Below are 22,038 nucleotides of genomic sequence, written 5' to 3' on the forward strand. Positions count from 1 at the left end.
TAGCATGGTCTTCAAGACATCTTTTTAAGCCATTTGTCAATTTTTTTGACAGTTAGTTTAGTTAAAACTAGATTATGTGATCCATAAGACCACTTAACTAGGCACATGCAAACTTCAGTGTGTCACAGGAAGCTAAAAACAAACACATGAGTTAGGACACCATCACCAACCCCTCCACGTTTTGGAACTCTCTTTCCTCAGGATAGTACCATATGGGACATGTAGACACCTGGCATTTGGACAGAGGAGGAACCAGTCACCAGTCCCCATTTATTAAACTAGTGAAATTTCATGTATTGTTTTCAAATAAAAATAAATACAAATGGAGGTTTAAACATTTTCTTCCAATATCCTCCTCATGGATTATCTCGCATACCCCCTGGCATGTGCACACCCCACTTTGAAGGCTTTTGGTCTAATAATTCCCCTTTGATGTCTTGTGATCTACCTTTTCACTCTACCTCAGTCACATATAGGGATGATGATATTCTTGCTGTATTACCAATAACTCTTCCACTTTGGTACCCCAGAATTCTGAAATTCCTCTGATTATAGTCTATTGTCCTTCAGTCTCTCCTCTTGCTTTATCCCTCCTAATCTTTTTCTTTGTTGTCACAATTACCTGTAGTCCCTCCATTCTTTCCTGTTCTCCCAGGCTATCCTCCCTTCCCTGCCTTCAGATTCTTGATCTTGTGGCAGACTTCTTCAACCATACTCCTATATATTACCTTACATCCCTTTCCCCTGTGTCCCCAATGTTTTATCAAACTTCTACTCTGGATAACCTCTACCAATTATCTTTGCCGTTTCTAATCACCTGCTGGTCAATATTCCTGAAGAAAATCATACTATGCTGTCTTGGTTCCCTGCAAATTTATCTTATCTGACACTTACTGGGCCCTCCTTTCTGGACAGCATTCTTTTTTTCCTTTGTGATTAACTTTCTATCTCATTCTCTAAGTGGCATTTCCCTTCTCCTTAGTCCTTTTCTCTACCTTCTCTCTCCCAGCAGAAAATCTTTCTTCCTACTTAGAAAGTAGGTTACTAAGAGTTTTCTGTCCTTCCACATACCATCTCATCCCTTCTTGCCTCCTTTTTTCTCTGATGACTAGAAGTTGACTTCACCCCCGCCCATCTAACAACTGTACATATGCCTTTGATCAATTCCTCTCTCTCCTCTGGTAGTTTCCCCCTTAATCATCCCCTCCTATTTTTCTTGTCTCCTCTTATCCACATTATTTCCCTGGTGATCTCATGAGCTTGCATGGGTTCATTTTTAGCATCTCTTTGGTGATGACTTCCAAATGTATCTATCTGGCTTTAATCTCCTATCTATTATCCATTGCCTGCTGGACATCTCTATCTGGGTATGCCAAAGACTTATCTTCCATAATTCCTATACCTTATCTTTTGCCAAGTCTTATTATAGATCCTCTCTCCATCTATCTTATTTCCAGTATTTGTCTTTTCCTTTTTGTTCCCCTAACTGCCATTCTCTCAGCTGGACTCATATATATATATATATATATATATATATATTCCTAGAACACAAATTTGACCTTGTATTTCTCTCATTCCACAAATCTTCAAAAGTTCTCTTTTCAGTCTATGATAAAATATAGACTCATCTTGGGCAGAAAGCCTTCCATAGTCTGTTTCCCACCTACATACATCTCTAGTCTCAGTTCATGTTGTTCTCCTTCATAGCCACCATGTTTCAATCTGACTTGCCAACTGTTTCCTGAATAACGTATCTTGAACCTCCTTACCTTTGTACCACCTGGGATAGAATATGCTCCTTCCTAACTTCCACCTCATCATCAAGTTCCCTAGATTCCTTCGAAGCATAGCACAGGGTGTTAAGGTTCTCTTCCTTCCTTCCTTCCTTCCTTCTGGTTCTGCTTATTTCACTCTGCATCAGTTCATATAGGTCTTTCCAGCTCTTTCTGAAATCATCCAGCTCATTATTTTCTTATAGCACAATAATATTCAATCACCATCATACACCACAATTTGTTTAGTCATTCCCCAATGATGAACGTCCCCTCAGTTCCAGATCTTTGCCACCACAAAAAGGCCTGCTATAAATGTTTCTGTACAAAGATATCTAGTAGTGGTATTACTGGATTAAGGGGTGTGTATAGTTTTTTATAGCCCTTTAGGCATAGTTCCAAATTGACGAGAGCCCTTTCTTGATTCCCCTTCTCCCACCACCATTTTTAGAGCATTCTCTTTCTAGAAATTTTTTGGTTCTACTTCTTATTAACTTTGTATTTTCCTATTTATGCATTTGGGCCATAGGATATGTTTCTTGAGGTTGGTGTCATTTTCCCTTAATCTTTATTTTCCTAGTGCCTAGCGCAGCGTGTTGCATATATATAGGTTGTTCACAGCTTGAATTAAAAGTCCCTCTGTCCCCTCAAACTTATTAGAAGCCTCCTTTTCCTTCATATTCTTTTCCTCTAGGTTGCTCCTCTTCCCAGTTTACCATTTCAGTCAGCATGATCTTGTTCTCCTAAGATCTCAATAATGGAATTGTTTCCACCTCATTTCCTTTTGCTCCTTAAAACCCAACCAGTCACTGAGTTTTGTAGATTCTTTCCTTGAGAATTGGCTCATAGCTGTCTCTTTATTTCAGTTCCCACTGGAGTCAACCTTGTTTATGCATATGGAGTAGTAGAGAGTACTAACTTGAGAGTCCAAAGATCTGGATTTGAATCCCAGCTTTATGGCTCACTCTTGTGTGACCATGGACCAAGTTAGGGATCCACAGAACCATTTTTAACCACACATTTATTGATCTCATTCCTCAATGACTGAAGTCTCTTTATACTTCTTTATACACTGCCCAGTACTTTACAGTTAGCCATCCTTCATTTGCCACTCTTCTAATCAGAAACCCTTGATGGCTCCTCTGATTGCTTTGAGGTTCAAGCTAAATTTTTCACAAAATCACAAGCTTGGAATTAGAAATATAACCCATTCCACCTTGTGTCTCAGTAGTAATCGCCTATGAAATGTCATTACCAAGGGATCATCCATTCCTCATTGCTTTCTGAGGTAATCCACTTCTGGTTTCTCACCAGAATTATTTAAAGTTAGTTAACTGAATTAGTTAACTAATTACTAGTTTTCCTAACATTTTACCTTTTGTTTGTCCCTTGGAGCCAAGAAGCAAAGTCTAAATATTGCTTTTCTATGTCAGTCTTTTTGGTTAGCCGAAGACAGCTCCCCTGACTTCTCCACGTATTTTCTTCTCAGGGTTGAGAAGGTCACTGACTTCAGCAACAAATTCTTGTGTGCCATAGTCGTCAGGCTCCTCATTACTTTAGCTGTCAATTTCTGGAGATGCTTCTGCTGAACAATGTTTTTCCTAAAAGGCTATGCTCAAAAAAAGTCACAAGCTCCCCATGAGGTCTAGCCATCTTGAAAGACAATGAGAATGTAACCTCACCTTATTTCAAGATAAGAATAACAACCATAACTATTTACTTATAAAGGGATTTAAGGTTTGCAAAACTCTTTACAGAAGTGATCTCATTTGTTCTTCACAAAAAATTTATGAGTTCTAGCTATTATAATTCCCAACTTACAGATGAGGAAATTGAAGTCGAGAGGATTGAGGAGCAGCTAGGTTACTCATTTGATAGAAAGCCAGGACATGGGAGGGCTTGGGTTCAAATGTGGTCTCAGACACTTCCTAGTTGTACATCACTGGACTAATCACTTAAACCCCAGTTGCTAGCCCTTCCCACTGTGGATAAACCCCAGTGGGACTAAGTGACTTGGATCAGACAACTTTGTTGCCAGACTCACCTAAAAGGCATGATTTGAAAAGATTCCTGACTTCTTAATGATTTTGTATTCAAAATGGTGTAATGGCATTCTTACGTATTCCATCATGGTCTACACTAGTACAAGGCTTGATGCCTTGTAAGAAACATGGTCTTACTTCACTTCACTGCCTAAAATGTTGGATAATGTAAATATTTGACAAAATATTGTATTAATGTAAATATAAGAACACTTACAACTCTTTTGCCTTGGAACTGATACTTAGTATTGATTCTACAACAGATAGTAAGGGTTTAAAATAAAAGAGAGAGGATTAAGGACATGTCCAGAGTCACAAACTAATAAGTGTCAGTTGTGAGGTTTGAATTCAGGTCTTCCTGATCACCAGTTCAGCATTCTATCCACTTTGCCATCTAGACACTCAATTTACCATCTCAGTTATCCTTCCTACTACTCACTCACCAATATAAATAAAATCCTGTTCAACAGCTTGCCTGATTGCTCCCTTGCCCTGCCCATATGCCTTACCAATTCTTGATTCTGGGCCTTAGCTTTTGCTATTTTCTTTCCCTGAGGATACCTTCTCTAATCCTGCCTTTTCTGCTCAAACTGGCATAGGATTCTATGCCACCAAATTATTATGTAGTTCCCTTGTGTATATACTCTATATACACATGTGTGGATACAATATGTGTATGTCATTTAGATTCTAAGCTCCTTGGGGACTTTATTTTGTCGTCTTTATAAAACACTAACCAAAGAAACCTACGTCTCTCTTTTGAGTCAAGAGATGAAAGAGGGGTACAAAATGTCACACATGGTGTCAAAAGTCATTTTTACAGTCAGTTTCACTAAAATGTTTTTCCTCCTTCTGGGGGAAAGAGTGAGTGAGTTGGGTGTGTAGGGATGTGAGTGATGTAAAAGAAAAGGCACTGGGGAAATTGAATAGAAAAAAGAAACCAGCAAGCACAGAGCTGTGTCCCAAGAACCTTTGGTAAACACTTATTGAGTTTGAATCTGGATTGAATTTTTGAGCTCCTGTTAAGTTCATAAGACATGGTATATTAAGACCTATACATATTATATGTTACACATAATCTAATATTTATTATACTCTATGTAAACATATATTCACCCACATATATGAGAAAATTAATGAAATGGGTTGTTCATTTTTCAAAACAATTCATCCTTTAATAATGAGGGATCCCTAAGTATATTACACTTAAAATTTGGTTCACAAAACATCAGTTCATACATTGTCTTTCACAAGCACATGAATTATATGGAGCAAGGCATAGCAGAAAAAGCATTGGACTTATAGTCAGGAAGAATTGATTTCAAATTAGGTCTAACACTTATTTGCAGTGTGACCCTGGGCAAGTCACTTAACCTCTGACTGCCTCAGTTTTCTATAAAATGGGGTTAACAATAGCACCTACACCCCAGGGTTGTTGCGAGGCTGAAAGGAAACAATTTTTGTAACATGTTTTGCAAACTTCAAAAGTGCTATATAAATGCTAGCTGTTAGTATTATTAGATTTCCATTTTGTTTCTAATGCTTTACAGGAAAAAAAGACCTTCCAATTAATAAATCTTTAGCTAAAATTTTCATTGTCTCTCACACTTACTTTTAATTTCTACTCATATAATTCAGCCCTTTACAAAGCCATTTTTAGTTTACCGTGGCAGAAGTTTAATGGATCAATAATATTTGCCAAGGTGAGGGGAAAGGGCTTTTATGTTCTTAAGGGGTCACGAGCTGATGCCCTTGTTACAGAGAATTAATAGCAAATGATATAAACAATATCTATGATTTCACTTTTTAAAAACGGCATCCACCAATAATAGCGGGGCTCTGTTATATATATTTTGCACTTAATGTTTAGCAGGTTGGTCTCTTGCAACTATATTTCCACTGCTTCAAAAAAATAGAATTAAGTAGAATGGACACCTGATTGAGAAAGTCCTAGAACAACTGGGTTCCCATCCCAGCTCTGCTATGGAAAAGCTATAAGACCTTGAACAAAGTGCTTACCTTCTGTTTTCTCTTCTAATAGTGATAAAAATAAATCCTCCATCAGTCACAGAGCTGTCAAGGTAAAAATGTAATAAATGATGCAAAAGTACTTCGGAAAGTTAAAAGTGCTGTTCTGGCAGTTTTATTATTGTATTTTTTCAACCAGACTGTTTTAACAGCTGCTTCTGCCTTCTATCAAGACTCTGAGGACATAAAAATGGGTTTTCATGAGCTTGACCACTTCTTTTCCAAGAGCTAATTTCTAGATGGGGTGATTGTTTTTTAACACCCCTATTTCACATGCTCCCTGCTCTCCTGATGGGGTCACTAATCCTACACTCAGAAAACCAACAATAGTTCAACTAACTGCAACTGACAAGCTAGCCACTTTACCACTGAGCCTCAGTTTCCTCCTGTTTAAAATGATTATGATAATGCTTGCAAGTTTTTTAAATCTCATGACATTGCTGTGAGGAAGTTATTTTTTAAACCTTTAAGCACCACAAAAATGAAAGCTGCTTTCTTTTTTTTTTTTTGGTATTGCCAAAATAGAAAGTAGCTTTTCATAATTTGTATTACAGAGAAGAGTTATTATTCTCTACATAAAGGGTTTTTCCATTATGTTTAGAAAATGTTATTTGTGCTGACAGATTTTCTTTCACAAGAAAATAATAATTCTGTCTGCAAATTAAATGCAAATTTTAGTATCAAGTTGACTTATGCCCATTTGTCACAAAAGTTAGCCTCCCAAATGGATTCCAAGTAATATCAGACGTCATCCAGGCCAAGGGGGCATCCATAATTTTCCTAACTGTTCTAATGGTATTTTTAACCATGATGCCAAGAGAATGTAGAAGATGTTAAAGCTCTTATGTGTGGTGTTCTTTGTGACCCCAAATAAATGTTTTCCCTTCTGATAAATTGAGAGAAAGATTTTTCTAATGCAGTAGATGAGATCATCTAAATGGAGAAACCTCGAACATGACCATTTTTCATTCTCAACATGCCCAGTAAACATTTGTTTATCCTCCTATCTGAGGATAGCTAAATATATTTGTAGTGAACAGTGACATTCTGTTCTCCTGGTTCTACACCTGTGTGTCTGAGCCTTCTTAGTCTTTTGTTCTGGTTCCTTCTACCATATGGATCTATCCTGAACCCCCGTTTCTCTTCTTTTTATACTCTCAGCATGAGGGCAACAACTTCCACTGTGCAGATGACTCCACTCTACATGACCATTTGGTAATGACAAATGCCCAGTGGACAGTTCTATGTGGATGTGTGCCATAGGTATCTCAGACTCACCATATCTCAACCCATCCTCTTCCTGAACTGACTGTTGCTGTTGAGGGCCCCACTGATGCTGTGAAAAGTTAGCAAGGAGTTGCCATCATCCATTTTCCTCCTGCTCTCACTGGCTCTAGAGTCAGAAGACCAAAGTTTTAATCCTGCCCTTGCCCCTGCCTGTTACTGTGACTGGGAAAAGCACATCACTTCACTCCACCTCATCTCTTCATCTGTAAAATGAGGAAATTGGACTCAATTGCTTATGAGATCCCTTGCCAGGGCTAAATCTATGATTCTGTGAATTCTCAGAGTGCCCCAGGATTGCTTCCTGGGGGTCATCATTGACTCTTCATGCTTCTGATGATCACTTTTCATAGTTCATAAGTTTCCAAGTGTAGTTTCTGCATGTGTGACTTCTCACATTTGTTTTCTCCCTCCCTCCCTACCTCCCTCTCCCTCTCTTCTCTCTCTCTCCCTCCCTCCCTCCCTCCCTCCCTCCCTCTCTCTCTCTCCCTCCCTCTCTCTCTCTCCCTCCCTCTCTCTCTCTCTCTCTCTCTCTCTCTCTCTCTCTCTCTCTCCCTCCCTCCCTCTCTCTCTCCCTCCCTCCCTCCCTCTCTCTCTCTCTCTCTCTCTCTCTCTCTCTCTCTCTCTCTCTCTCTCTCTCTCTCTCTCTCTCTCTCTCTCTCTCTCTCTCTCTCTCTCTCTCTCTCTCTCTCTCTCTCTCTCTCTCTCTCTCCCCCTCTCCCTCTCCTTTTCCTTCTCCCTCTCCCTCTCCTTCCCTCTCCTCACAGCCATCCCCTTGGTTTAAACTCTTATCATTACCTAGACTACTCAACAAAATTTCCATTAATCTCCTTACTTTCATCCCCAGTTTGCTCCAATCCGTGTTCCATCCAGCTGTCTGATGCACCAGTCTGACCATGTCATTCCCTTGCTCAAGTAGGCTCACTGGCTCCCTAGTGTCTCTAGGGTAGAATACCAGCTCCTCTGGCTTTCAGTTTTTTGACACCCTGACTCCATTCTGTATTTCTAAGATGAATTACTCATTGTTCCTCTTTATACACTTCATATTTTAAACAAATTGTTGTGCTGGCTTTTTCCCACTGAGGAAATTGTGTGTTTAGCCTAACTGCCTTTGTACAGGCTGTCCCCATGCCTAGAACATTCTTTTTCCTCACCTCCACTTCTTAGAATCTCTAGCATTGTTCAAGAGTTGACTCCTACATGAGACCTTTTTTAATTTTCCTCCATTTGTTAGTATCAACTCCATGCCTTATCCCCCAAATATGTTTTCTGCATATCTTGTGTTTTCTTACCTCTGTACATGTTGTTTCCTGCTAATAGAATGTAAGTTCTCTGGCACTATCTTTATTTTTGTATTCCCAGCATCAAGGTACCTACAGTGCCTTAGGGTCATAGGATCATAGATTTAGAGAGGAAAAGGACCTTAGAGATGCCCTCTAATATGAGGAGAAACTGGGATTCATATAGCTACTAAGTGTCTGAATTAGAATTCAGACTTTGTTCTCTGACTTCATTGTCCCACCCTGTATTTGTCCCCAAGAAGTGACTAAGTGCTTATTGAATTGGATGGCGTTGAGTTAATCCTAGAGTATCAGTCTGATTGTTTTGGTGCTCGGTTGCTCTAGGTTCCAGGGTAAGATTAGTAAGGAGAGGACACCAGGAGAATAACGAGAAGGGCAGAATCTCTTTCTAGAGCAGAAGGAGCACCCACTCCTTGGTAGAAGTTACAAGGAAGCAGATTTGGGCTTGGTGTGAGCAGAGAAAATCTGGAATAAGCTAATGGGTGTGTGGTTTGTACCACACATTTATTTTTTCCAGAGCAATTTAATCAGAGAGGCTGGACGAGTTCTCTTCTTCAAAAATCTAATTTGAGCAACTCCTTCCAACCTTGTCTTATTTCCTTGTTGTTCCCTCTCTACTATTTCTGAACTGCTGTGCCCCATTCCCCTAGGCTTCCAAATGTTTTTATTATGAGAACACCCAGAGGCAAATTTAGAACTTTTGTTCTCATAGTTGTTCTCATAAGAGGTCAATGAGATAAGCAAAAAGTTGTTGCTGCTTCTCTGCTTAGCTGTCACTTTAGTGACATGATAGGATTCTTCTGTAGCCAGGAGTCTAACAAGGAAACCAGCCAGTCCCTGATGTACCCTCACGCCATTCTGGTTGAGCCATGCAAGGTCAGGCCAGCTAACAGCTGAGAGAAGGATCTAGATTCATTATGTTTTCAAATTTCAATCTTCTTATTGCCTCTTATTCTTAAAAATCACATTCATTCAATGATACTTCATGGCCCTTTGGGCCTTCCTCTCTAACTAAGAAAATCAGTTTAAAAAAATGATCTAAGAGGATTTGCAATATTCTGCATCCAGCATCTCCCACTTCACTAAGGGGAGGGAAGTGTGTTTTGTAATTTTTTTAATGATTTATTTATTTTATTTAAAAATTTTTTGAGTTCCCAATTCTCTTCCTCTCTCTAACCCCTACCCTACCCATTGAGAAGGCATGCAATATGACATATATCAGTTATGCATGTGAAGTAATGCAAAACATATTTCCATACTAGCCATGTTGCAAAAAAAAATAAGAAAATTTAAGTAAGTGGGAAATATACTTCAATCTGTGCTCAGAGCTCCTAAGTTCTCCCTCTGAGTGTAGATAGCATTTTTTCTTTGTGAGTCCCTTGGAACTATATTGGATCATTCTATCGATTAGAATAGTTAAGGCTTTCACAGAGGATCATTGTTACACTCTTGCTGTTACTGTTCTGGTTCTGCTCACTTCACTCTGCATGATTAGTTCATATAGGTCTCTCTAGATTTTCCTGAAGTCTTATCATTTCTTATAGGACCATAGCATTTCATCACATTTATATATCAGTACTTGTTCAGCCATTCCTCAATCGATGGGTATCTCTTCAATTTCCAATTCTTTTGTAACCACAAAAAGAGCTACTGTAAAAGTTTGTGTACATATAAGTCCTTTTCCTTTTCCTTTGATCTCTTAGGGATACAGACCTACTAGTGGTATTGCTGGATCTAAGGGTATGGACATTGTTCCAAATTGTTCTCCAATCATCTGTTCTTCCAGACCAAGATGAACTAGTCCCAATTTATCTGAGTTTGACTATTTTCATTTATTTGTTTGATATATCACTGTTTATGTTATTTTCTTGGTTCTACCCACTTCAATCTACATTGTCATATGAGTCTTCCCATGTTTTTTCTGAATTTTTCACATTAACTTTCTTATGGCACAGCAATATTCCATTTTTTTTTCTCATTGTGTTATCTCAGTGTGTTCAGCCATTCCCTAATTAAGGGGAATCCACATTGGTTCTAGGCCTTTTGCTACCACAAAAAGTGCTTCTGTTAATCTGATGTATGGAACCTTCTTTTCTACGTTGAAAACATGTCTTATACTGGCATCAATTAGGTTAATTAATTAAATGTATTTTGATATATTCCAGCCATAATACTACCAATGTTTCTTTTTTTTTTTTAAACCCTTACCTTCCATCTTGGAATCAATACTATGTATTGGCTCCAAGGCAGAAGAGTGGTAAGGGTCAGGCAATGAGGGTCAAGTGACTTGACCAGGGTCACACAGCTGGGAAGTATCTGAAGCCAAGACTTGAACCTAGGATCTCTCATCTCTAGGCCTGGCTCTCTATCCACTGAGCTACCCAGCTTCCCCCTACCAATATTTCTTGATAAAAGATTTTACCTTGATCTTTTAAATTTGGAATTCTGAAGATCAAGAAGAAACAGGTATTATTAGTCACTTTAATGACTAATGCAGACTTAAGAGAAATTCTAAGGTGGCAGCATTCGAGTGAAAGTGTCACAGGAGAGGGAAAGCTGCTTGTCCAGGACAGATTCAGGTTTCATCTGAGAGATAGCATAGCCTATGAAAAGAACATTAGATGTGAAATCAGGAGACCAGCCAAGGAAAGTGAGGCTGGGTGAGGTTTTGCCACATACCTACCATGGCATAATTAGAGCTCAGTTCTCTGTGATTCCAAGCCTAGAACTCTAAGTCCTGCGTCCCTTAGTTACATTGTTTGCTATATCCAAACAAGAAAAATGGTTTAGAAAAAAAAACAAAAATCACCACTCCTAATGACTTTTTTGAATTGCCCTAAATGGTGTGTCAAAAAACATTATGGTGTAGGGATGCAGGAGAGTCATGTGGATTGGTGGCATTGAAAATAGTATTGTGTTGACCTTACCAGGTCTGGAAAGCCCTGCCTACATTACTAAGCAAAAGCTATTTTCTCAGGTTTTCTTTAAATTTCCAAATATCTTATGTGTTTCCTGAATATCAGGATTCTTGGTTCTGTTCCAAATAAATATAGGTTATTACTTTTGGTCATTTTGAAATTGTCTTTTTAGAACTTTTAGGGCAAAAATTTCTAGTGTTAGTGATTGCCAAAGCACCTTTTAAATTTTTGCTCAGGGGAGCAGCTGGGTAGCCTTCAGGAATAGGAAATTAGAGATGGGAAGTCCTAGGTTCAAGTCTTGGCTTCAGACATCTCCCAGCTGTGTGACCCTGGGCAAGTCACTTAACCCCCATTGCCTAGCCTTTACCACTCTTCTGCCTTGGAGCCAATACACAGTATTGATTCTAAGATGGAAGGTAAAGGCTTAAAATTTTTTTTGTTGTTGTTCAGAAAACATACTTGTTCCCATTATGGCAAGCCTTTTTCTCTCAACAAGGTCAAATCCTATAAGGATGCCCCGGATGTCATTACTTAGCAACTATATAGTTAACTGTCATGCTACCTAGTTCTAATAGCTAGTTGGTTCTGTCCATCTCTATTATATGAGTCCACAGTTCAGAGGGCAGAACCGAGTTAGACTTGCCCAACTACGGTGGCTTGTCAACACTGTATTGGGTCGGAGAGTTATAAGTAGAAAACAAGGATGATTGCAAGGAACCATTTCTAAATAATCAAAACTTTGGAGAATCAGATTAAGCCATGTAGTTAACTCCCTAATATTTTTTGCATTTTGACCTCCTAATTTAGAAGAAATTTCCTATTCCTGAAGGAACTAAACTAGGTATCATCTTTATCATCATTTCCCAGATGGGGGGGGGGTGGTCCTACTTCATTTATATTTGACGTTCACATTATCCACAGCTAGGGCACACAGTAGATAGAGTACTAGTTCTGGAATCAGGGAGACCTGAGTTAAAGTGCAGCCCTAGACACTTACTGCTATGTTACCCTGGACAAGTCACTTCACCTCTGCCTCAATTTCCTCAACTATAAGATGAGAAAAAGAATAAATTGTGCAAGAATAAAATTGTGGCAAGAATAAAATGAGGTAACAATTGTCATGTACCACAGTGCCTGACAAATAGTAGCAGTTTAATAAATGCATGTTGCCTTCCTTTCTCCCTTTATAATGTCAAAATGATGCAGGAGAATCTTCTTCCCTCATGTTTTTACAAAAGTAAACTAGACAGAAATATCAGGGAGAAAAGAGTTAATTTGGGATTGACTTTGCCACCAGGGATTTGTCAAATGGGAGGCAGCAGGGAGGAACTAGCTAATATGGCTTAGCTATACAAGCCTGGCATAGAGCAGACTATATGATATGAATGTGTTAGCTATAGACGATGAGTTGCGGCAAACTTGCAGTTAAGCGCGATGGTGATTCATCACTCAACTAGTGCTGGGCAGTATGATTTTTTTAAAGCTAGTATGTAAAAAAAGTTTATCAATTTTCCAAACAGGAATTTAAGAAACTAGTTCTTGCCATTCAAATTCAAATGTATTAGGAGGTCGGTTTCTCCATCTTTGTCACTAGCCAGGGATTGGTTTTGCTTGACAGCCTCTGGAAGGACAGTCAGAGATGACAATAACAAGTCATGATTTGGACTAACTAGACACCTTTGCACCATCTCTGTGTCTCTGAGTAATCATTATCCGCCAATAAGTATCTACCAGGCTCTGTCTCATCCCGCAGCTCTGATAGGCTAAGGTTAGAATCTACCTATTTTTAGATCTCATTTAATGGAGATCTTGTTGGCTTCTGAGCCCTACAGTCCAGAGCACCTGCAGTTTCTGGTGGGTCTGTGAAATCTTCAGTTAGATGGCAGAGTTTGTTGGTTCTCCCCTAGTTTTGTGGGAGTCATTGTTTCATTTTTTGCTCTTTGCTGGAGGTGTTTCTGTGAGCAGCTGGATTTGACTAGAACCTTAGTGTCATCATTTTTGATGAACATTCCCTAGTTTTGTGATTTAACTGCATCTCTGCCTTCCCATGGTTCCTTCTTGGAGATTTCTATTTTTTTAATTCAAAGATATTTTCTTTTCCCAATAACAATTTTTAACATTTTCCAAAATTATAAGATCCAAATTGTCTCCCTCCTTTCCTTTCCTCCCCCTTCTTGTAGATGGCAAGTAATTTAATCTAGATTCAACATAACATACTTCCATATTAGTCATTGTTATAAGAGAATACTCATATAAAAGCAAAACCCCAAAATAAAACTATAAATAAACTAATATGGAAGATAATCCACTTTGATCTGCATCTAACGTCAACAGTTTGTTCTCTGGAGGTGGATAGCATTCTTTGTCATAAAGTCCTTCAGATTGTTTCTTGGACATTTCTAGAAGAGTGTTGCCTGTGGTAATTTGATTTCAATGGGAGGAAAGATAGCTAAAATCTTATAGGATCAGATCATCTATGAATCAAGGGGCAGTCATAGTTAACTATCAGAACCTCAAAGAGCTTTGCCCCTTAAAGAGTACAATTTACAAAATAAACTAATAAAATAGGAAGGAGGAGGCTGATTTTCAGGAAATAAATGTGATATAATAATAAAATACTATAACAAAACTTTTTAATGGTTAAATAAGCAGTTTCCTACCATGTATGCCAAGTTCTGTAAGAAATCTGCACAGGAAAAAAAGTGACATTGCTCCAACACATGATGCTCTCAAAGAATGAGTTCACACAGTTCATGGTGGCACATATGGAAAGCATGTGGAAAATAGGGGGGGAAATCAGTTTTTGGTACTTTCCAGTTCTTCATTCAGCATTTTAGACTTTAGGGGAAATAAAAAGCCTAAACTGATCTTCTCCTGAGGCGAGAATCCAAGGGAATGCAAAACAAGACAACATGATGCACATTCTTAGAGAGACGAGACAGAAAGGCAGGGTCAGAGAACTCTCAGAAAGGTAGAGGCTAAACCGCAGTGACTGAACTGACAGTGCCATCAGCCAAGGAGACGGCTAATCACTCCTTCATTCAGTAGCCATTTATTATGTCTCTACAGTGTGCAGAGTGCTATAATGGTCCTAAGGGGATTTAAAGGCCAATGAAAACCTGGTCCCTACCGTCATGGAGGTGACAGTTTAGCAAGAGAAATAGGAACAAAATACGAATATATAACACAGTGTCATATATATAGGAATAATCTCATAGTTTAGACTAGTTTGAAAGGTACCAGGTGCTTTGAGATTCTGAGAAAGGAAAGAAACTTCATGAAAGTGGTACATCTGAGGTGGAGAAGATTTCCCCTGGTTCCAAACTCACAAGGGCATCTGTCACAGAGAAGGGGTTTGGGTGTTTGTTGTTTAAAGCTTTCGAGAAGAGGAATGGATTGTATTGGGAGATACTGGGTTCCTTCTCACTTGAGGAAACTTTAAATGGAAGTCAATTGGTTAGTAAAAATGTATCAAGCACCTTCTGTGTTTTAGGCACTCTGCCAAACACTTGGGATACAAATACACAGAAAACATAGCCCTAGGGACCTAGGCAGAGCCCTGACCTTGGCAACAAGAGGACCTGGGTTCAAATCTGACCTCATACAAGTCACTTAACCCCAATTGCCTAGCCCTTGCCACTCTTCTGTCTTAGAATTGATACAAGAATAGAATGTAAAGGTTTTTTAAAAAAGGATAGCCCCTGCTCTCCAGAAATTTACAATCTAATGGAGAAGGACAAAACACAAGAGGAGCCATAAAACAGGGTTGTAGGGTTGAGGAGGAGAGTGGGGAGGGGAAGGTACCTGAGTGGAGACATGGAGGGAAAGTTAGAGAAGCCCTGAAGTAGTACAACCAGGTAAGAAATAGGAAGTGTTCTAATCCTGACTTTGAAGTTCATGATTCCAGCCTCCAGTCAGGGAAATGCCAAGGATGGAATCTTTATAGGATGCTGGAGTATCCCAATAATGAACTTCTTGGGGGCAGGGTAGAGAAGTTCCTCAGAGAAGCCCCAAATAATGCAGCCTGGTGAGAAATGAGGAATGTCTGACTGGAATTTTCTCCTTAAATGGAGGCTTAACTGCACCATCCTCCAATCAGAGAGACACCAGGGTCATGGATGAGGTGCTAATGCGAGCTTGCAGGATGATGTTTTCCCAGTAATTCCTGGGATATGGTGGAGAAAAGTCAGAAAAGCGAAAGCTCTGTGAGTACTTGCTGGAGATGATATAGAAGAGATTCTTGGTCCCATAGAAATTTGATAACACTGAGGTCTCTTCCCGACTCAGACACCCCCATTTTACAGTTGAAGAAATAGAAGCTCATGAGGCGAATGGACTTGCCCATAGTCACAGCCAGGATATAGCTGAACTAGAGCTAGAACCCAAGGATTTTCAATATGGAATAAATAAATAAATATAAAAGCAGCTAGGTGATGCAGTGAATAGAGTGCTGGACATGAATTCAGAAAGACTTATGTTCCTGATTTAAAATCTGGCCTCAGACACCAGGCGAGTCACTTAACTCTGTTTGCCTCAGTTTGCTTGTCTGTAAAATGAGCCAAAGAAGGAAATGGCAAACCACTCCAGTATTTTTGCCAAGAGAACCTCACATGCGGTCACAAAGTATGACTGAAACACTGAACAATAACAACAAAATTCAAAGCAGTTATGACATAAGCCATTAAAACCAAAGAAGAGTGTCGATGTGGTGAACACAGACTAGTTTACTAGATCCTACTTTACTAAAATTAGAAGTATAAGTTTACAAAGCTGGAGAAACTTATAGGACTTGTTATCCCAACAATAGAATGGGTTATTTTACTGTATTTTAGAAATATTTCAATCGCTTGATCAATCAATAATGGTTCAGTGGGTTGTTTTGCTACGTTCAAGAGATATTTCAGTTAGTCAGTGTAGTCACCTGTGTAGCAGAGACAACTAGGTAGTGCAATGGCTAGAGCAGCCTCTAGACTTGGAATTTAGCTAACCAATCTCTGCCTCATTCCCCACATCTATAAAATGGGAGAAACAATAGCACCTACCTCACAGGGTTGTTGTGAGGATCAAATGATATAATAATTGTCAAGTGCTTAGCATTGTGCTGGGCACATAGCAGGAGCTATAGAAATATTAGCTATTAACAAGTATTTAAGCACCTACTATGTGCCAGGTACTAAGCTAAACATTGGCAAAAAAGGACGAAAACCATCTGTTCTCAAAGAACTCATAGCCTAGTTGGGGGGATAATTTCTGCACATTTATATATTTTTAAATGGGCTCTTCAGGAAATGACTGGGGATAACTTTAAAGAGTTCCCTTTTCCCTTCTTTGGTGCCCTTTTTCTTCTCAGAAAGAATACTAGACTAGGTGGGCTGTGGCTCTGACCCAACGGGACCAATCCCATGTTCACAGAACAGAGCACAATATGATGAAAGGAGTCCTAGAGTGAAAGTAGGAGTTTTGAGGGTCTAGTCCTGGTTCTTGAGGAAATGACAATCTCTCCCTAAATGTTTCCTCATCTACAAAATGAAAGTGATACTGTAATTACTTCTGAGACAGGACCCTTGTGAAGAAAGTGTTTTGTAAAGTAGAGCCTTGAATGTAGCATGCATCTATAATGGAATTGGGCCAAATTCTTATGTTTGAAGCAGTGGAGGGGGGCACTGTGTTGGACTCCTGTCTATTCTCTGGGGTGTGGGTGTGGGTATAAATTATGAACTGAGTCTCACATTCAGGATCCTATTTGTCCAACCTCCTCTCATACCACAACCCTTTTACATATTCTGCCATTTACATTCCAGCCAAATTATACAATTTTCAATCCTGCCCCCATCTAGCTATTTTCTATTTCCGTGCCTTTGGCTTGTGTCCCCTACATCTCGAATGGACTCCCACCTCCTCCTCTCTGTTCCTTCCTCATATTCCACACACTCTGTGAAGTCCCCCCCAGCCTTTGCCTCCTAATGGGCCAAAAGTCATCACCCCCCTCCTAACTGCTCCCTAATACTTTGGATCTGTCCTTTGAATTCTCTTTCCTTTGCATTGAAGTTCTGTTTGTGTGCCTGTCCTCCACTGACCAGTAGATTTCACTTTTGTCCTGGTGTTCTCAGCACTGTGACTTTCACCTGGAATAGGCACTAGATGCATTTGTGGAATGAAATAGAATTGTCCTCCACCTCTGATGTGGAGGCACCTTTTTTCCAGTGTTAGCCTGCATCGCTTGAAAGAACATCCCACTGGGGAAAGAGGTGACTCTGTGGATGGAGCCAGGGCTGGAGAGGGGCCGTCCTGGCTTCATGTGTGGCCTGGGACCCTCGCCAAGTCCCTTCACCTCCTTTGCCCCTCTTCTGCTTTGGAATCGACCCTTGGTTTTGCTTCTAAGGCAGAAGGTAAGGGTTTAATTTTAAAAAAGAAAGAAAAGAGAGAGCATCCCTCTGTTACTGGTGTCTCGGAAGCGAGACCATTGGTGCAAACTGACCCCTCCTTTCCTTCTCTGCCCCAGGTGGAAGTGAAGCCATACGTGCTGGATGATCAGATGTGCGATGAATGCCAGGGCACCCGCTGCGGTGGCAAGTTCGCTCCCTTTTTCTGTGCCAACGTCACCTGTCTGCAGTATTACTGTGAATACTGCTGGGCCAGCATCCACTCCCGGGCTGGGCGGGAGTTCCACAAGCCACTGGTGAAGGAGGGGGGAGACCGCCCCCGCCACGTCCCCTTCCGCTGGAGCTGAGTCCAGCGCCTAGCTCAGCCACAAGTACTGGAGTAGATAACTTGGAGGGAAAAGAGCGGCTGCCTCTGGGCTTAGAGTGTTCTGGAAATCTGTGCATTCGTTCTCGACTTTAAAGAAGAAATGGGTCTTTTTTATTATTATTATTTACAGTCATATTACTGAACTCAGTGTCCGGTATAATGCAAACCTGCAGAGTGTAACTGTCCTGGCTCGCACTTTGACTCCCCCATTGTCTGCTTGGTACCTTAATTCTCACCCAAGACTTGTCACTAGTGACAATTTGTAGACTGCCATTCTCATCGGCCTCCCTCGGGCCGGTGTTTGTGATGACAATTTTCTTTTGTAGAATTCTGATTGTTCTTATTTTTGAAACCAGAGCATGCACTTATTTTCAGAAACTTTAGCGTTGCCCCCTAGAAGATGACTTACCAAAGGTAATCCTCACAAAAGTAGGTGGCAGATGTAGCAACAACCTCACTGATGTTCAGCAATCCTTAGTTTGGGTCATTTAGAGTAAAACTAACCCTTCAAGAAAAAAAAAAAGCCTTTAGTTGCTCTCCATTTCGACTTATAAGGATGTTACCTCATAAGCTGTATCTTTGATTTTGTTCTCCCCCCTCCCCCTTTTGGGGACTTTTGTTCTGCTGAGGATTTCGGTTAGATCTTTTAGTGTTATCTAAATGATGCTGCAATAGCTTTGGCTGCTATGAAAATGGTATTGTTCGTACCATAATACTCTATTCAAGCTAGGGTAGCGATCGAATGAAACCACCCCACCCCACACGTCTGTCCTGTGAGTTAGAGATAGCGACCGCTGATGGAAGGAGAGATCCGCACACACCGACAGGAAGCTTCCGAGGAGGGTCAATACTTTTGACTGCATGTTTACTTAATCAGGTTGCTGCATGCAATAAATTTTATATCTAACGTCTAGTATAAAACTTGCCCACGGTGCACAAATTAAGAATCTACGTAGGCTACAAAATACTCCTTTAAAGAGACAAAACACAACCACCACGGTTTGGGGTGTGTTTTTTTTCTTCTGTTTTTTTTTTTCTCCAAAGAATTGGTTGTCGACTGGAGGAAAGCATGCCTCGGTAAAGGAATACTTAACGAAATTAAGAACAGCCCCTAACAGAATGACCTATATCACAACTACTATTAAACCTAGATGTAGGATATTCTTCAAGCAAATTTGTGGATGGTAGATGAAGTACTTTGCGGTGCTCTGTTATATATATACATATATATATAAATCTATATATTGTGCAATTTATTTTATATAGTAAAGTGATTATGTCTAACTGTGATCAAACTTAACTGTTTAAAGCCTCTGTGTCAGACATTAACAAATTGGACAGTCCGTAACTGGTATATTAATGAACATGTGAGCTCTTAGTTACAATCTCCTAATGCTTGTACCATTTTACATAGCTTAAGATCTTGTCCGGAAAACCAAAGAGCTCATATTAGCTTACATACACTAGGAATCTATATATAACCTATACAGTCTATAGAGCTAAACTTGTCAGATCGACAAACTCGGTCCATTTTCAGAAAGCGGGGGAGAAGGTGATGCTAAAGAAATGTCTGCCCACGGGACGGTGGCCCCGAGGAGACGGGCTTCCGGCTGTGAAATTCACTTCTTAGAATTCCCCGAAACGGAAATCCTGCGAAGCTTGAATCCGATTCAGACCTGCTCACACGGCGGTGGACATTTTTTTAGCATGCACTGCAGGGCTGCCGACAGTCATCTCTAGACACACATAGTGTACTGACGATTGCGAAAAATCTGTCAACATTCTTTTCTCTTCTTCCTTCTCTCTGTTGCGATTCTGGGGACAATCTGACTGGCTATGACACTGCAGAATAGACTTTCCGTCACTGTGTCGTTGCACGTGCCGCTGTGATGTCCTTTTCTGTCTTGAGTTTCTGCGGCTTTTTGTTCCTCCAATGTTCAGTTCTGATTATTGGTTTACATGCCGTGGATTGTTTTTTTAAAAAGTTTTAAAAAAAAGTTTTTGTTTGTGTTTTTTTGTTTTGGTTTTGTTTTGGTTTGATTTGATGAATTTCAAATGCTTCTTATAATTCTCCTTTTTGGGCGTAATTTCTGGGTTTGTGGGCAGTATTGCTCTTTGTGACCCCAGAGGTTGTGTGTGTGTGTGTGTGTGTGTGTGTGTGTGTACATGTCTGTGTTTCTGTGTCATCTTTTGGTTTTGTTTTGTTTTGGTTTTCATCTGTGAGATTTTTTGTTATGCACTACTTACTACCTTTGGTATCTAGACAGTTTCCAACAGTTGGCTGGTGATTTTTTTTCTTTTTAAGGAAAAAGGCATGCTTTCTGGCTGACATGATCCTTTGCAATACCTCAATTTTGAAATATAGGAAAGAAAATGATATTTTCTAAGTAAGTTTATTCAGAAAAAATATATATTAATTTAATTCTGCAAGAAAAAATGATTTAACAGATGGGTAACTTTATTTTTTCATGCTTATTTGCGATTTTTTTTTGAAAATGAAGAAGTTAGAGCTTTATAACTATAATATTAAAGATCCTATCTAACCTACAGAAACCTACCTAGTTGTGTGGAAGGAGCAAAACTTTTTGAAGATACACCCCTCTTTCTCATACTAAAATCACCCCGCCAGAGAGAAAGCTGGAAGACGTACAGCATAGAGTTGAGTTCAACATTGTTGTGGAGAATAGGTTGAAAATAAACTCCATTTGGTGCTGAGAGCTGTGAATAGACGATGAAAAATATTTTCCCTTAATTTGTATATTTCTAATCAAGCGTTGATTATGCACGACTGACCAGAATTGTGAAAGAGTTCTTCTGTTTGTATTTTTTTAAAAAGAACTTTTTTAGTTTATTAAATTATAACATGTTCCCTTTTGTTTGTAAATAAGTGTGCCCCCCCCCCGAGTTGTTAATGTTATATTAAAAGAGAGGGTCCTTCAAAAAAAATTATTTTTTAAAAAAATCCACAAAAGGTGTTCTGAACTGTAACTTGCCTGAGAAGCGCCTGGGGTCCTACAGGCCTGCCTTGGCCATTCCTTGGTGTGAGACTTGAACTTGTTTTTTTGAAGGCTATAACCTAACCTCGACTATTTGTTGTTATGTGCAATACTGTTTGTACTGTTTGTATAAAAAATAGAAAAAAAAGAAAAGAAAAAAGGCATAAATCTTTATTGCAGATTTATTTTCATTGCAAACTTTAGACATTGTGATTCACTGAAATCATTTTTCTACTGTCAAATATGTACCTTTTCTTCATGCTGGTATTTTTTCAATAGTAATGTAGCCTTTGTACTGAGACAAAAATTTTCATTGTTATTTTTAGAAAGATTTTTTGCTAAGAAAAAAATTAAACATATTTACATATTTTTCATTTTATTTCGTATTTTCTTTAAAGAGTGCTTTCTCAATCATTAATAGAGTTGTTTCTGGGAGGGACTTTCATATCTGGTCAATGTCATAATATTATTTTGTATTTTTACTTGGAATAAATTAATTTTATGATGCTAATTCCTTAAAAGTTTATTTTTTTCATTTTCGGTTATTTTTGAAGCTAAAACCTTTGTAATATTGTTACTAAAGTGTCTAGTTTTTTGAAATGCAAAGCTTTCTGTATTAACTTGCTGAAGTGGTTTACAGTAGGTGACAATGAATAAATGGCTGGTTATGTAAAGTGATTGGAAATGTAATGAATAATCGGGCAATAAAAAAGACAGAATGGAGCAGAACGTGTGATATTTTGAAAAGCCTTTTCCTTTATTAAAATGGTTTAGGGTGAGACTAGGGATGTCACAGTACAGTTCACAAGGAGGTCACAGTTGATTTATTCAACACCGGTCCAGCTCAATCCTGTGGCTTGAATCAAGAAATGAAATATATGGCAGCACCCCTCTTTCCCCAATTCCTCCCAAAACACACACACACACACACACACACACACACACAC

At 39.3% G+C, this 22,038-nt stretch overlaps 1 protein-coding gene across 18 annotated transcripts in view; it reads left to right on the top strand.

Annotated features, from left to right (window-relative positions):
* CPEB3 (cytoplasmic polyadenylation element binding protein 3) overlaps positions 1-21,814 on the top strand; it is a 226,383-nt gene extending 204,569 nt beyond the window's left edge. For all 18 annotated transcript variants that reach the window (XM_007478808.3, XM_016422704.2, XM_016422730.2 and 15 more), the window contains one exon: positions 17,848-21,814. In XM_007478808.3, coding sequence (XP_007478870.1) covers positions 17,848-18,075 — 228 coding nt within the window. In that variant the 3' untranslated portion in view covers positions 18,076-21,814. The remainder of the gene's footprint in view (positions 1-17,847) is intronic.
* Positions 21,815-22,038: the final 224 nt, after the last annotated feature.

The sequence above is a fragment of the Monodelphis domestica genome, chromosome 1, assembly GCF_027887165.1.
Source record: "Monodelphis domestica isolate mMonDom1 chromosome 1, mMonDom1.pri, whole genome shotgun sequence".
NCBI classification, from domain to species: Eukaryota; Metazoa; Chordata; class Mammalia; order Didelphimorphia; family Didelphidae; genus Monodelphis; species Monodelphis domestica.